Source organism: Coturnix japonica, chromosome 3 (genome assembly GCF_054131305.1).
Source record: "Coturnix japonica strain WE chromosome 3, WE-NBRP24, whole genome shotgun sequence".
NCBI classification, from domain to species: Eukaryota; Metazoa; Chordata; class Aves; order Galliformes; family Phasianidae; genus Coturnix; species Coturnix japonica.
Genome location: NC_140665.1, coordinates 3,145,703 through 3,162,754, shown reverse-complemented (window position 1 = coordinate 3,162,754; position 17,052 = coordinate 3,145,703). Strand labels below are relative to the sequence as shown.

General features: G+C 35.6%; 1 protein-coding gene across 9 annotated transcripts in view; it reads left to right on the top strand.

The window, feature by feature from the left end:
- WDPCP (WD repeat containing planar cell polarity effector) overlaps window positions 1-17,052 on the top strand; it is a 128,910-nt gene that overhangs the window by 48,489 nt on the left and 63,369 nt on the right. For all 9 annotated transcript variants that reach the window (XR_014944326.1, XM_015856574.3, XM_015856576.3 and 6 more), the window contains 3 exons: window positions 3,546-3,660; window positions 7,829-7,965; window positions 12,356-12,547. Coding sequence is in view for 8 of the 9 variants with exons in the window: in XM_015856574.3 (XP_015712060.1) it covers window positions 3,546-3,660; window positions 7,829-7,965; window positions 12,356-12,547 (444 nt within the window). In the remaining variant the exon portion in view is untranslated. The remainder of the gene's footprint in view (window positions 1-3,545; window positions 3,661-7,828; window positions 7,966-12,355; window positions 12,548-17,052) is intronic.

Below are 17,052 nucleotides of genomic sequence, written 5' to 3'. Positions count from 1 at the left end.
AGGACTTAAACCTGTAGAGTGTATTACCAGACATAAGTTAATTATTATAGCAAAAATTAGTTAAATTGAATATTAAGCTTTGCCTAAGCATCTCCAAGTTCTGCAGACAATAATGGGAAGGAATGTTCTGCTGGCAAAGTAAAAAGGGAGAGGAAAGGAAGTAAAAACAGAAGCCATCAAACTATTTCTTTTTAACCTCTTTTCTATTACTGTATCTATGCAATACTGAAAATACTTAGTGTTGGTTTAGTGACCAGTTTCATAAATGTAAAACAAAGAACAAACGTACTATAATTTTGTTTACATGAGTCTCATCATTCACTTTGGAAGAGTTTCCATAGGTGTCCATTCTAGCTCTGTAACAGGTTTGACTTATGTCATTAGAAGAAAGTGAATGTATCAGCAGAAAGTGAATTTATACCTGGAAACCTGTAAGAGTTAAAGAAGCCTAACCTTGTATTTATTTATTGCTCTCAAGCCAAGAGTTGCAAGCATGTCTCTACACAGCATATTGCATAGACATATTAAATATCAGCAGAATGACAAACATATGGCCTCATTCTGTAATGCACTCACTCATTAATATACCGGCTAGCTACAGACCACAGTGTATTTTTCCTCTGGGCCTTTATGGAGAGGGATGATGTGTTATCCCTACTCTGTCAGGTAAACCAGGAGTATTTTCTTGCACAGCAGCTTGCCAGCTTCTATGTTTCATCCCTCACTTTTTCAACTATGTTCTTTGGACAATTATAGCTAACCGTAGTCAGACCTTGCTAAGCTTACATTATCAAGCTGGAAATAAATTGTGATTTTATCTAATCTAACTTCAACGTTGAGGATAAATTGAAGTTTTGAAAGACTCTAATAAGAGCTGCATGAGTGTAACTGTGTCTAATAATTTTACTAGGACAAAACCTTAAAGGACATCTGTCATGACAGAGAATGCTGGAACACTTTATATATATATATATGTTTCAAAACATATGGTGGGATGGAAAAAAAATCATTTGTTCTTAACAAATTAATTTCATATCATAGGTATTTTCTTGTTTTTATTTCAGAAGTAGCTAGAATTTATTTTCAAACTACTGAGAGTTGGCAGGACGATAGACCAGAAAAATGTTGGTTAAAAATACTTGTTAGAACAAGCAGAGTTATCTGTTTGGATATACTTGTCCTGTTCATTGCTACAGAGAGCATGGAACTGTAGTAATATAACAAAATAGGTATCATTGACAATTTTCATAGCTGAATAGTTGGGAACAGAGTACTGAACGGGAGGCAACTCCATTGTATTGTGCTGATTTAGCAGAGGGTTGTTGGAGTTAGGGTACTATGGATAGGCTGTGGTTGGACTTGATGATCTTTGAGGTCTTTTCCAACCTGAGTAATGATTCTATGATCCCCACTTCCATTATTCTAGTGCAGTCATGTGACATTTTTGTCCTTTTGACTTTGAAAATGAAACATGTAGAACAGAGAAAAAAATAATGTATCCATAAGCTAAAGGGGATTCAGGTAAATTAAATTGTTGTCTGTAGTTTATATGAAAAAGATAGAAGAGGTGTGGTGTATCACCTAATGTGTGTCACTGCCAACTCGGGATCTCTTCCTGTATTATGTTTTCTTGTGCACGTGCTTGTTGGACTGGTGCTTTTGTACTGTTGTGTTGTACTCACAAACTAAATCACAACTACGTTTGTGTCAGACCTGTGGTAGAAAACAGACAGGCATTTGTATGCCAAATTCTACTGCAAGGACAATCATTTCACTGGTTGTAAGTTTTTAAAAAGTACTGAGATTTTATTAAAAATCTCCTTTTAGGCAGAAGGAAGAGCTGGAACTCCTTACTTCTGCTCTTTGTTGAGTCTCTGCTACATTTCTTCAGTGGTTTTTCCTCTGAGCATCCCTTGCCAGAAAAGATTGCTCAGTTTTTAGGCTGATGTGGTCTCTGCTGAAGTGATAATATTTTTTTAGTCATCAGAGAGAAATGAACCCATCTGCCAGGATGAGTCCTTCAGAGTTGCAACCATATGCCAGGAGCTAGAGCTGCTCTGAAATGTCTTTAACTCCTATACTTGAGGTCATCTATTCCAGCAGCATGTGGGATCAGAGGTGGAACTAGGTGATAAATTAAAATACTCATCTTTTTTCAGTACTGCTTGTGAAGATCAGTCATTTTTCATCAAATCTTTCATTGTTTTTACATCAAGGATTTTGCAGAGCCCAATTTTGGGAAAAAGTTCAATAATTATATGGTCAGATTGATTTAAAAACCCTGACAACATTTTTGCTGTGCTACTAAGAAAGCAGTATTTTTCTTCAAAAGCTTTTTATGTACTGAAATAAAGTTGGCAAAGCAAATACCATTCAAAATTGGGAGGATTTGTGTTTGTTGTGAATTGTTTTGTTGTAATAGTTGCACTCAGGAAGTTATCAAGTTTAATGAGTTGATTATGCAAAAAGTAATGTTTTTTGTGACACTTCCTACTGAGTGTTATCTCTCTTATGCAAGATTTGGCATCAGGAAGAGCTGATAAGTATGTGACATATTCTTTGAGATTAGTTGTATAATTTAATTAGTTGTATAATTTAATTAGGCAGAAATACTCAGTTAACACTGAGAGAAGCCTCTGAATATTCTTTCCAATAGTTTAAGTTTATTCTTTCTAAGAGAGGCGTGTCTGATGATACGTCAAGGGGAGTATAGGTATTTGTTGGGGGCCCAGAGCTATGAGAATGGTGGAGCACCATTATTTAAATTAAACAGTATACGAATTATCAGAAATAACTTGGCTAGCAAAAAGGTGCTCTTTTTAATCTCTGAAAGTTATATAAAACTACGTGAAGTGTAAACTTGTGTGCTTTTTTTTTTTAATGCAGGCTATACAATTACAGGTTTTTTACAGTGAAATCAAGTGATGACAGGGGTGGTATGAACACATTAGAAAACATTATACTCTAAGGGTCTTTCGATGACTTTTATGATGTCTCTAGTTCAGTAGCTAGAAACTGCAGTATGCCCCACATTACTAGATATATTGGAAATTCTTGCTTCTTATACAGAAGTATGTAAACAATAATGCATAAGCATTAAATAAGACTATATTTGAATGCTTAATAATGTTATAATAATTAAGTATTTAAATATGTTGTGGAAGAAGTGAAAGCAAGAAATGTAAGATAAATAATTTCTTGACAGTTTAGAGTGATGGATTTATCCCATACTCAGGACAGAATTTTGTTTTTTAGAAGGCAAATTCAGTATGTTGTATTCAGCGCTCAGGGATCCAAATTGCATCATTGTCAGTTGTTATTCATTTGTATTTCTTGTAGCCACATGATCCAGTGTTTTATTATGCCGCTCTTTTTTACTGAAAAAGCTTTCAGAGTTATTATAAGACATCTTCAAATCTAAGATAAAAGCCTGTTTCATAATTCTGAAAATAAAATTGCTACGTAACAGCTTCTAATATCTACCTTGAAGTGTTTCGTATTGTTAATGATTTGTGATGTCTTGTTTTCTCACTATTTGGATTTAGCTCCTCTTTCATTCAGGTATATTGGTCTCCCTAAGCCTTTCTGGGCCACAGCTGGAGAAAGTGGTGATTGACAGGACACTGGTGGGGAAGCTCATCTCCGACACCATCAGCGATGGTAATTACACCCACGTGCAAATCAATTGCCTACATTAACAATGGAGTAGAGAAACAGTATGTCAACAGGTAGACTAATTATTGCCACTGGGGACTTGCAAACACAACAAGTAATTGCATGTAATGCCATAGTTACAACCCTCAGGACTAAGAACACTTTAAAAATAATAGTTAACATCAAAGTTTTCAGGCTTGTCAAATACTGAATGGGTTTCTAAAATTACACATTTTCATCGCTATAAACATGCCATTTGAACTTGTGTTTATTTCATAAGTGGGAAAATGGAACAGAAAAAAACAGTGCCCAACTGGTTAATTACACAGAATAGTTATTATTAAAATATTTTATTATAAAATATAATGGGTAACATTAGTTAGGTGGAAGTGCTCTGGTTTAGTTTATAAATTTCCAGCATCTTACCATCATGATTAGCAAATTACAAAGATTTTGTTTAGTGCAAAGGGAAAAAAAAGGTACATTTTTAAAAGCTTTTTAGTACAATTATAGCTTTTTTAGTATGTCCCTACCTAGCTCCACTGGCAACCAGAAGTCAATATCTCGGAATTTGCATGATCGAGTATAGGGAATTTCTTGGTATCTTCCAAATTCTTAAAAAGTAGATCCAAATTACATCCTTTTAATATCAATATATGCTAGATTTAGCTTTTATCTTTAATGATTTCTTTTCAACCATACTCAGGCATCTATTGTCTATTGACCTGTCTATTTAAGAAAGCCACAGTGTCCCTCTCATATGTAGTCCCTTCACTATGTTTAGTGCTGAAAAATATCATTAATATGATATAATAAATAACTATGTTATTTGAATCTTTACGATCCAAAAAATTAATCCTAACCTCACTTATTGTATGAAGTTGTAGAATACACTTAGCATCATGACTTTTTTTCCACTCTTCTGCATGTTAGCAGACTACACAGTAGTCAGATCTTTTTTCCTGTTGTTTCTAGAGGGAGAATTTCATATTTAAAGGTGACTAAAAGTGGGAAAACATCATAGCTAAGGTGATACCCACAATGAAATTGCTTGTGGAATTTATGTAGAATTTACCCACACTTCGAAATTTTTTTCACATATAGTAAATAATGAACTTATCTGGTGACAGGATGAAGGGAAATGGCCTCAAGTTGCGCCAGGGTAAGTTTAGGCTGGATATCAGGAAAAACTTCTTTACAGAACGGGTTGTTAAGCACTGGAATGGGCTCCCCAGGGAGGTGGTTGAGTCGCCATCCCTGGATGTATTTAAAAACCATTTGGATGTGGTGCTCAGGGACATGAATTAGCAGAGGGTTGTTAGTTAGGGTGGCATGGTTAAGTTGTGGTTGGATTCGATGATCTTTAAGGTCTTTTTCAACCAGAGCAATTCTATTATTCTATGATTCTATCCATACACTGCATTACATTGCCATAGAGCATTATCTAAATATAATTAAAAAAACATTACTACTTAGAAAATTTAAATCTACCACAATAATAAAGCATCAAATGCATTTTTTCCTGTATATTCTCAAACTGCTATAAATAAGGTTATGTAATAGTTTATCCTTTTATTCACTTACTCAAGTATTTGTTAATGCCCACTTCTGAAGGTGAAGCAGGGCTTCTTCTTTTCAGTAAAAGAAAACCCTCCAAATACCTGTCATTGTAATATATATATTTTTATGAACAATAGATGTAGATACCTTTTTACCCACAGAAATAGTGTTCAAAATACAAATTTTTATATTCGACTCATCTCACTATGAGCCAAGACATAATGTTGTCCTAGAATAAATTAACTTGAATCCAGCATCATTTCCTGTCTTTCCAAATCTGGATTGGAATCAGGGTTGTAATGATAAATTTGTTCAAAAGGAATTTGATTTTCAGTACAAGAAATGTCTTTGAAAACTATATATATATATATATATATACATATATATATATATATTTACCATCTATGAATATGTTGAAATGGATAAGGATTAAAATCTACCACCTTGACACTGTAGTGTCTCAGAGTAGCGTGCCATCTTAATATGTAGAATAATAGAAGTCAGATTGTATGCAGGGAATACAGAATTAAGACTGCATTTATCATCCTCATGCCACCATGAAATCACTCTTAGACAGTTTACATTTATATAGGTAAAATAATAATCTTTTTGAAAAGTTAATCAGAAATTATTAAAAAATTGCCTTCCTAAAAGACAGCAATATTTGTCACTTGGTTTTGTGGCACTGAGGCCATGAGACAGGAGCATGTAGGATACTGTCTGCACTGCCCATCTCTGTGGGGTAACCAGACCCAGCAGCGTAATATAGGTTTTCCTGAGGGCACCTCTCTGGATTGACAGCATAACTAAGCTTTCAGTTGCATTCACATATATCTAATTGGCATCAGAATTTCTAAGCTTGCTTTTCAGATGGGGAAAAAAACAAACATGACAGAACCTTCCAATGTTTATGCCATGAATCACATATATGTTGTTATTAAAGCAATAACAGATGTGCATCGCCCTTCTGTATTTCTCATCTTTCACCCCATGTATCTTATCTGTGTGTAGACTTCTGCCCCAAGCCTGTGCCATTCTCCAGCAGAGCCTTTCTGGCTGCACAGCCAGGTGGTCTGAGCATGGCCAAGCACTGCACTCCTGCTCTTTCCATTTCTGCCCTGCAGCTGCAGTTGTTGTAAATCACATCTCATCCACACTTCGAACCCCTCTTTCTTCAATCAGAACAAATTATGGAAGCACTGGATATGTGCTGTAGATTGTCTTTAGATTGTCTTTAATGTACACTGTGTATGTGAGGATATAATAATATTGTAATTGGGTACATATTGCAGCTACACACTCAGTGGCTTTGAATTTTCACGTGTATTTAGGAGCTCAGTTAGAGCTTCTAACTCACAACATCAGATACTTGATCACTTTTTTTTTTTTTCTTTCTTTTTTTTTTTCTTTTTTTTTTTTCTTTTTTTTTTCCCTAAACATAGTGTTAATGTAAAATTTCAAAGGCAATTTTTGGCTTTAGGTTTCCCCCTTTTCCCCTTTTCATTTGCGTACCAGATAGTTCAGAGCTGTGCCAGTACATGACTATTGGTAACTGCAACTGGTCGTAAAGCAGACTAAATCAAAGCAAAGCTGAATAGTCAGTTTTCACTGCTTGCCTTTAAGACTCAGCTGCTGACAAAAACTACTAAAGGATATTAAAAATGCATTCAGAAGCCTATGATATTAGTCACAAATGCTTTTTTGTTGTTGTTTTTCTCAGGGGCTGTTCTGCAGGGTTTTGTTTTTAAACCCAGTTCCAATTTCCCTTTCCTTTCTCCATTTAGCAGAGGTTTCTGAGTTTACTTTTTGAAAACAGCTTGCCAGCTTTACATTCATTCTGCTTCCCATTAACAATTCCTCAGCAATCTGGTGGCACATTTCATTCTCAGATATCTCTCTAACTGTAAGCAGCGTTTCAATAACTGGATAACACTTGGGAAAAATCCTAGATAGCGCTGTCTAATTAATTTTCATTGTCAAGTTAGTTAATCAGTTTTATATTGAACTATTTTGGTCTGTTAATCAGTTTTATATCAAACCGTTCCACTGCACTTTTTCAGACTTCAAGGGAATCTATTCCATCTTGGTTTTCTGTATTGCTCAGGTATACACAAGTTAAGCTTTCAACAAGTTCATAACCCCTCTGAAGCATAATTCTGTACATAACAGCCAGAGACTTACAATGTCAAAATACCAGGTACCCCTCAAGTACTAATTTGCCCTTATCATCCTCAAAGCCACCAGTGCTGCATTAGGTGCACTTGCAGAATGCTAGTGGATATTACTATAGAAAAAAATGGAAGCGTGAGCCATGATGAAAATGGATGTGGAAGGGCATAAAACATACAGCTGAATATAGTGGTAGCTTGATGTGAGATAATTTATTCTGGTTTATGTAATCTGACTGCTCCCTAAGCTTTATTTCTCATTTCCAAGAAGGTCCTGGCAGGATGACACATGGATGTCTTTTAGGAGATTACAGAGGCTTCAGTGTAACATTTAAGACAGTGCCTTGAAAAAATTGCTTTTTTCAGTGTCTCAGTGGAGGTTTCAGTAATCTGTTTTGTTCTTAGAAATAGTTACTATAGTGGTGGCATTCTTTTTTTTCTTTCAGGTGTTCTTTCAGACAATTTCATCATTTTGTCATTTGAGGACTATAACCAACTCTGCTTCGTTCAGTTTACAAAGAAGATGGATTCTCCCGATGTAAACAGAAGAAGACATGAGAAACTCTCTTGTTTGGATTTTAAGGTATAGCTGTCAATTGTGACTGTCTATGTTACAGTAACTATATGTATATATGTAACTATTACATTATAATAACATTATGAATCACTGCCACTCACTGAATTTCTTTGTAAATGGTCAGAACAGCTTAAATGCTAAAATTAACAGTTACTGAAAAGTTTAAAAAAAAAAATAAAAATACATGGCATTCCAAGTTAAATGAATTAAAACTGTACCAAGAAGGATCCAATTTTCTACTAGGTTCTATTTAGGTTAAGGGCTCAGACGCACAGTTGAGTTACCCCTGCTTAACAGATTACCTCATGTCAGCTGAGCAGCAGTAACTGACCCTTAGTACATTCTCAGCATCTAACAAGCATGAAGTAAAACCTGTAATGGTAAAGCTCAGTGTAAAAGATTTAAGCTAATGTGTTTTGCCTCTTGTTTGCTGTGGGCTAAAAATGCACGCATGGTCAATTACTATGGCTCAGCTGAGATACCACAGCTTCACAAGTTTGTGTAATTCAGTCATCTGTCTGAGGCTGTTGTAACTGCAGAAGTCTTAATTTCTAGTTACAGTAATCATATTGTTAGGAGAGTTGGTTTTGCAACTAAGCTGCTGAACTAGGACTCAAAATATAGAAGCTGAGTTTCTTACCACTGACAAATTATGTATATATAACCTTAGGCAAGTGACTTAGTGTCTCTGTATCTCAATTCCCCATTTATATAGTGCAGATTAAAATACCTCTTGTTCCAAGCTTTTATGTATGAGTGTGTCTATACCACAGTCACAACAGAAACAGAAAGGCAGTCAGATTTAAACTGGCTGGTTTGGGTGTCAGATGAAAGCCATTCATCTCAAGCAAAATTATGCTGTGTCTTGGGTGGGTTGGGTTATGTAGAAATAACTCATTTCCACCGTAAGTTCTTTGGTTTCAGGACAGCATAACTCTGACCTTAGGTGGAAGTGCTCGGTACTACAACACCATAACAAAATAATCATCTAAAGGCAATGTATTTTGATCAGGCAAAGTAAGAAAAAGGCTGAGTCCAGTTCACTGCAAGAAAGATGAGATGGCAAGCCTTTGCTCAAGAAGAGTAGAAAGATGTAGTGAGCAAAAGAGTGATTTTGTATTTATTTAAAACTGAATAAATGCTGAGGATTTTTGTGCTAGCAAACATTTTCCCTTTGGCACCTCCTCGGTAGTTTGGTTCCTCACATAGACGATTTGTGTTTTCAAGGCAAGATTAGAAAGGGTATGTTTAAGTTTTGCCATATTACATTTTAACTTGCTTGGTAGAAATATTTTCTGCTAGGATGAATATCTAAAGCATTTTCCAGGCTGTTTCAGTTCAGGGCCTCTTTTCAGCAATGATTTGTGTTTGCGAGATTGATCCTGCCTCTATAACGTGGATTTGAGACAGTTCACTGTTCACCAGGAACTGAGCTGATACGTAGTTTACTTTAAAATGGTGTGCACTTGTGCCTGGCCTGCAGTGTTTAAGGCTGTGCTTAGAAGCAAGGTTGGCAGGTTTTTATTTCTTTTTTAGTAGCTGTAAACTCTAACTTAGAAACTGGTGAGCTGAAGATTGCCTTCATTTAATTGTAAGGGCTGTAGATTCTTACTGTAGTTACATTTAGAAAATGTATTTTCATTCTAGGTATTGCTGTGTCCATTTTGGATCTAATGGTTATGCCGTTTTTCCTTAGAAAGAAAGGAAGCCTAATCCATAGAAAAGTGTCTCTGCCCCAGGAAACCAGAAATATATACTGGCTTCCTTAATAGGATTGTTATGTTCAGTTATTTGCTCGCACAGCTGAGCTTCTAGAAACACCTCTGTGTTCAATGGTAACTTTGCTTTCTCTTGAAATCAGTGGGAATCACTGTGGATTATTTCTTTGCCAGCCAAAAAAGGCATTTGCATTTTTTAATTGAATATTCCTTTGTGTGAAGCTTTCTAGTTAGGCAGCTAAATATAATTTTTATAATCTTCAAAACTGCACTAGTGCGAGCCAGCAGAAACTATTATTCACTACTGCAATAATATTATGTCAGCTGTCTGCACTTGAATTAGAGTTCTTCAGGGATGTTTAGAGTTCTTCAGGTCAAACTTAGAAAAAGTAATATCAAAAGGAACAGTAACAAAAGAAGAAACAACAGATCTTCCTTAATTGCAAATGTGCAAACAATATACACTTTAAAAAAAACCCAGTTCCTTAGTCTTGATATTATTTTCGAGGGCAATCAAATTAAAAGGTAACTTGCGCTGGTATAGAACTACCATAGGATTAAAATGTAGAACAAAGGTTCACGAAATTTGAGTACAGCTTTCATCTTTGCCTCTCACTTTCAATGCAGCCTTGAAAAAGGTACAAGGTATTTGGATTTTGGTTTCTGTTTTTAAAATGAGGAAAATGCTTGCAACGATATGTTATAATATAATCAAATGTCTGTCATACGTAGATTTTAATTCATTTGGAACATGGACAGATGCAAGTTCACATTGATCGGTGTCCAGACTAATGTGGGCAAAACTGGCAGGGAACTTTAGGCAGTGTTAAACTGCCATTAGTGCTATTAATAGGGAGAAAAAGTCAACCATGCTTTCCTTCTATTTTGATGTTTATTCAGAAGTTTATTTTTCACACAGTACATACCTAAATGGATGAATTACTTCCTCCAGCCTCTCCTTTATAAATTATACCACCTTGGATTTTTATGTACGCTTTGAAAAAAGGAACATTTACTGTGTGAGTCAGTACAGTATTAAAGGACAGGGAAATACAAAAACCACTATGGCCATTTGCCTTTTCTCGCATGGCACTAGTCCATGTTTGAGAGCACCGTGTCTATTACAAAATATAAAGATAGGTAAACAAAAGATTCTCAGCTGCTATTAAACGTGAAATTGTTATGAGCAGTAAACACTGCAGCACAGCGCTAATTAATATCTGTCCATCCCCAAAATAATGTATTGTCACCAAATTCACTGTTTATACACAGTCTGAATTCAAATAGCAGTGATCTGTTCCCTTTTCTATATGCATTATTTTTATACTTTTAAATAGAATCATAACAGGTAAAAGTATGGTATAGTCTGAAAATATTGACCTCTCCTAAGTTTTTCCCATCTATGTATTTTTAATCCATTTCAATTAACTGAAGCAGGAGACAGTACAGGAGTTAAATGTTTACTGTGAGAGAACAACATTGGTAATTACTTTGATTTCAGTTCCTTTTGATGTGTATTCAGGGGATGAAGAGGTCAATAATATTATGACCATGCAAATAGAAAAGGATTCTTTTTGACCATATAAAAAACAGCAAAGGATTATTAAAGCATTAACCTTGATTTTAATGGCCTTGGTTGAGTGGTGAGATCACAATTTGGATGAGCCTGATTATTTACTAAATACAATACATAAATGCAACGGGTTCTTAACACCCATTGCACTCTGGCATTATCGCATTACTGCCATCCTTTGTTGCCTTGCAGACAGGAATATGAAAGCAATCTGTCATGTAGTGAGACTGGCTCCAGAAGCATTTCTCTGATAAGAAGACCCCCTGCCCTTTGCTAGTGTCTGGTCCAGTAGGCTTAGCCATGCGCTTAATCCCCAGAAAGTGGTTCGATTATTGCTGACCAGCAATGGCAAGATAGTTTTTTTTCTCCCCTAGCTATCAACCTTCCATTAATTCCTTAAGCAGAAATGCGGTGCAATCTATATTTCCTTGGCATGTGTCACCCAGATGGTGCACTGCTCATGTTTTCAAATAACCATGCTCCAAAATAACAGAGTTTGAATAATAAATTCCACAAATCCTTCCTGAGAAAGAGGCACAATTCTCCAGAGCTGCATAAACTTTACGCATGATGCTGTAGCTCATCCACATTATGCAGGAAAGTATATACTCTCTCACAAAGCAGATATTTGTGTCTGTGTTCCTTAATTTAGGGAAGAGAAAGAAAGATACGTGCTTGCTCAAACAGCATAGAATATATTTAATATTTGATTATGTCTTAAACACTAACCTTAGCTCTCTGGTCAGCATCGCAGAACTTGTCATTTAATATGGCTAAGCTTAAATCCTGTGTGTAGGTCGATGCTGTCAAGCAACCATGACTGTACGTTTTGGTATTGATTGGAGTCATTGCAGTAAATTCCTTCTTAACTCACATTCCTTTCCTTCCCAATCCCCTCCCCGTAGATAAAAGTGTGAGCATGTCTCATTTTGTCTGAGGAGTTATTTTTCACATTTACAGACAGCCTATATGGAGATATACGTGCACAGTCCTCCTGTATATATATATAGATTCTCTTGCACATATGCAAAGTAAATGCTCCCAATTGCTCCCACTGTGCTGTTTTATCACCTTAAATATTTTCGGCATTTTTTTCTTCCATCAGATTTCTTACACTGATATACCTGGACCAGAAGGTAGGAGGATGAAACGTCACCTGGCAATAAACTGTATGCAAGATATAGCCATTTGCTGGTGGTCAGCAGCTAGTGATGGAGCATGGCCTTGGTCTCCTATTTCCTGTGAAAGGGACAGAGCCAACCTCTTGCTGTTAGGCTGTGCACATGGCAAACTGGAGGTAAAGTTCTGAACTCTCTTGTTATTTGATTTTTCAGACTTGCTAAAGAAAAAAAAAAACAAAAAAACTATTCAGATGAAATGCATTTTCAGGTAGATCAAAATAAAGAGATGTTTAAAATGTAAGGGAGAAAAATGAGCCATCTTTGTCTTAAAAACAAAAAATCAATTATTTAGTGAGGAGGGGAAAAAAACACCCACATTATTTAGTATTTAGTATGTTTAGTATTTTTGCATCAAAACTGATAATCCAGGTAATGTAACAAGTAAATTAGGTCTTTAAAATGGAATAGCTTTGAGACTGTTGCCACTAAAACTTCTTTAACCTGTTTTGGAAACTGTAGCTGTTGCGTGCTTCTCCAATGCAATTATTTTACTTTGTCTGCAATGTTAACCAATAGGTATTTCTTAATCTACTTTAAGCGTTTTATTGTAAGCTTTTAGCTACAAGTAGATGCTGCTTAAATTGTTGTGATGACTATTGATCAAATTAGGGAGTGTTTTCTCATAGAAAAAATAAAAATTCCCCCTGTACACGTAATGTACAGAAATGTAAGCTGCAGGTTAGAACAGGTTTACAGGCTGACCCTCCTCTTGACACTTGTTTATCTTACGTTCTTAGGCATTTCATCTATTTCATTTTTATTTGATAGATTTTTAGAATATTTGAATCCAGTTTTTTATGCTTGATAAAAACTTATAAATGAAACGATCTGAGCATATTTTGAAGATCTATAGTTTGAATTTAAAATAGATAAGCTGTTCTGGACTAACATCTTATACAGATGTTATAGAATGTTTTATTTTCAGTTTAGTTTAAGCCACTTCTGTTGTGGGCTAAAAATGCACTGACTGTGGGAGAAGAGCACGAACTTCAGGGCCAGCTGTGGGATAGCTGTTCTGTGGTAGCTATTATAGGCTATTTCCCTGTAGGGAAAAACCAAAAGTAACACTTCAAATAAGCTGCTCCTTGTAAACAACATTCAGTTCTCTTTAATTTGGGAAGATGTACATGTTAAAATACCTTAGAATTATTATTTTGATAAATAATATTAATTTCAGTGTGCATTTTCCCTTGGGATTTTCCATATATTGAAAACGAAAGAGAAAACATAGTTGAGACAGTTTTCCTCTTACCTCTATCATTAAGCACTGCAGAATTTAAGTTTAAATTACCTCCAGTTGCACCTTCTATTCTTCTTTTCAATTGACCTCTCCCCACTAGTGGTTATCTTGAACTCATCTCTCTCCTCTGCCAGACACACACCTGCAGTTCTCAATTTCCACTGCTGCTATGACCAATCACATGTGAAAATGATTCTGGTACTTAAAACATACATCCATTCTCTTACGTCTTTGCAGCATGATCTCCTATGCAAGTTGCATGTTATGAAACATCACCCTATTCACAGCTCACATCTAATTTCTTACCGTAACCTCTGTACATCCTGCTTCTGAGGAACAGTGACATTCCCATGCCATTCATTTCCTTCCCACGTCTCTGCGTGTTCTTCCACGATGTTCCCTAATGTCAGTTTGCCATCTCTATTTTCTGATATTTTTATCGATTCGTTTCTTCTATGCAATTCCCAGAAGCTCCCCCTTTACTTAAAAGCTTTCTTTCTCCTTTCCATTTCATATGTTATAGGGAGATTTCCAAATTACAGCACTGATCTGCACCTTTTGGCACACCTTGTTTTTGATTTCGACTTTAAATCGCTCGGGGCTGAGGCTGTCTAGTAAAGTCCCAAGCACATCACTTGGTGCTTAACACAATAGTGATAATAAGCATTCACTGAGCCTTTAGGCCTAAACTCATAATCCTTTTAATTTAGACTGTATTGTAATATAAATATAAGGAAATTATTTTAAAAAGCAGAACTACCAAATTTAACTGTTCAGACCCTTTTCATCCTTTGCCTACACTTGTCTGTTTAAATTCCAAGCTCTTCACCTGACATTGCTTTTTATTTATTTGTCATTAAAATACTCAGCACTGTGCCCCTGTTATGGAGAATGTGTAGCTATATAAATGTATAGGTAATGATTAGTGTTGCTGATTACAATGAGGTGACTTATGTTAACGTACAGTGTTTGGGTTATTGTGTACCTCAGCAACACTTCAACTTAAAGAAGAAAATCCATTTTACATTTTAAATACACTATAGATGTGCCTGGAATTGTGCTCTGTGGCTTTATGTCTTAACATTTGCTGCTATTGATTCTAAAGGTGAATGTTATCCTTTAAAAAATGGGAACAACTTTTCCCTAAAAATCTTGATTTCTTTTACTTTCTTTTGTCTTTTTTGTCTGTTTGTTTTTTGTCTTTTTTTCTGTTTTCTTTTTCTGAAATCAGCAGTTGCTGTGTTGCATGCAATAGGATTCAGTTAGGAATCCTCCCCTGAAGAAATAGAAGTGCTTTTCTGGTCAGTGAATGACAGCCCTGGTGTGTGATGTATGTTGGTGCCTGTTGAACTTTTGTCTGCTTTTGTGTTTGCCTTGTTTTCCTCTGGTAAACCCATCCATTCTCCAATTTATGTGTTTAACTGATAGCTTGTTTCTTTTTTGTTAAAGTACCAGTGGTCAAAGATGCTATTTAAGTTGTCTGACTGTGTAGATAATGCAAGAAAATTTTGAAAGAAGAGGAATCTTCCAGAGATTCAAACAATTTACTTTGAATAAATGGGATCGTGTCTGAAATCATCCTTAGATTAAATGCTTTGACAGAAAGTCATGTTAAAATCAACTTGAATAGCAAACATGAACAAAAATAGCAGAAGTTAATAGGTGATGATGCCAAGGCTCATTTGCTGTTGTACTTTGCATTTGTCTTTACTATGTTTGTCTTCACTCCTTTTACTGCTAGTACAAATTGCTGAAATTATACTTCACTCTTGTGGGAACAGTGATTTTCCTGAGAGAACATTATCTTTTCACCCAAGAAGCAACATTTCAGAGTTACTTCCTTTACACGGTGCAACAAACTTGTAAAATAAATACATTAGAACTTACATGAGTGAGCTTTACTGTAGCAGTCAGAAAAACATCTGCACTGAGTGACCGAACAGTCAAATACCCACGGAACAAGGACTGTAAAATTCTTGATGTCATGTTTGCTTAAAAGTTTGGTGAATAATACAAAATAAATAAATATAATAGATAATAAATAAATGTGTTAAGTTTTGAAAGAGAATCAGAATCAATGTTGGCTGAAGATCTAAATAGTAAGACTGCACTTTGGACTGGAAATCCTCTGAATCTAAATCACTTTCCATTTCTTATTAAAGTGTTCGTTGTTACTTGGCACTTCACTGTGTGAAATTTAGCAAGCTTTTCTTTAACATCCATAAAATATATCAAACATTTGTCTCAACCAATAGATGCACAATCCAGTCACAGCAAGCTAATTTCTGCTTCTTTTGTTTTCTTGTGGTTTTTTTTAATCTGCTTGGTAAGCCAATTTTCTACTTAAGTACTACTGTTTAAAACTTGTACTTGTTTTGATATGTGGGCTTTATCCTTTCCCAGTATTCTATGCAGAGTACTTCAATTTTAAGTGTTCGAAGATTTGCAATGAAGAGAGTGATACCACTTGGACAAGCTAGTGCTATTATTTCTTTCAAACATTAAAAGAAAGAAGGTATGTTAGCTAGCATGATTCAGATCCCATAATTATCAAGACTGTCAGATTCCTTTACTTATATTGATATGATTTCTGAGTTAGGATTTGAGAAGCTGGCATGCACAGTATCTCTCTTACTGCTATCAGCTGATGCAGGGCATAGGCCAGTACTACAGGAACAGAGTTGTAGAAATGTGTTGTAGTGGTGCTTGACTACTGCATTCATAAGGGAAATGTACAAACGTTATGTGGATACATCTAAAATACATTTGCTAAGCTTCTGTATTGTCACTAAACTATGAAGAATTTTAAAGGAACATCATTTTATTTATTTTACAGAAAGTAATGCAAAATACTTCCAGAAACCTTCTTTTGAAATCCAAGTTTAAGTGACTGGTCCAAGATCTATGGACTAAATAGCAGTGTGATAGTATGTCTTTATCTTTTTAGATCCTCCAGCTTGCTCCCTCTTCCACAGTTCTGACAGTTGTCCTACGCTCTTGGGGAAACTCGTACAGCTTTAATATTCACTTTCCCCAGGAAAATTTTGATTTTGTTAACTGAAAGATATACTGCTACGGTGATGTTCCCCTTTAGGGTTACAGGGAGTTCGGAACTACTGCTTGCCAGGAATTCCATCAGATTCCTTCAGGTGAACTGCTAGAATGTTATGTTCACTACATTTATGAGCATGTTGCTACTTACCATGTAGATAAACAACTGGCGGGTAATGGAGTACCATCTTCTTGGAAAAAAATATGCTTTGATTGCTAGTCTTTGTATTGCTTAGATTCATAGAACTGTAGGATGGTTTGGGTTGGAAGGGACCTTAAAGACCATCAAGTTCAAAGCCTGTGCCGTGGGCAGGGCTGCCCCCCACCAGC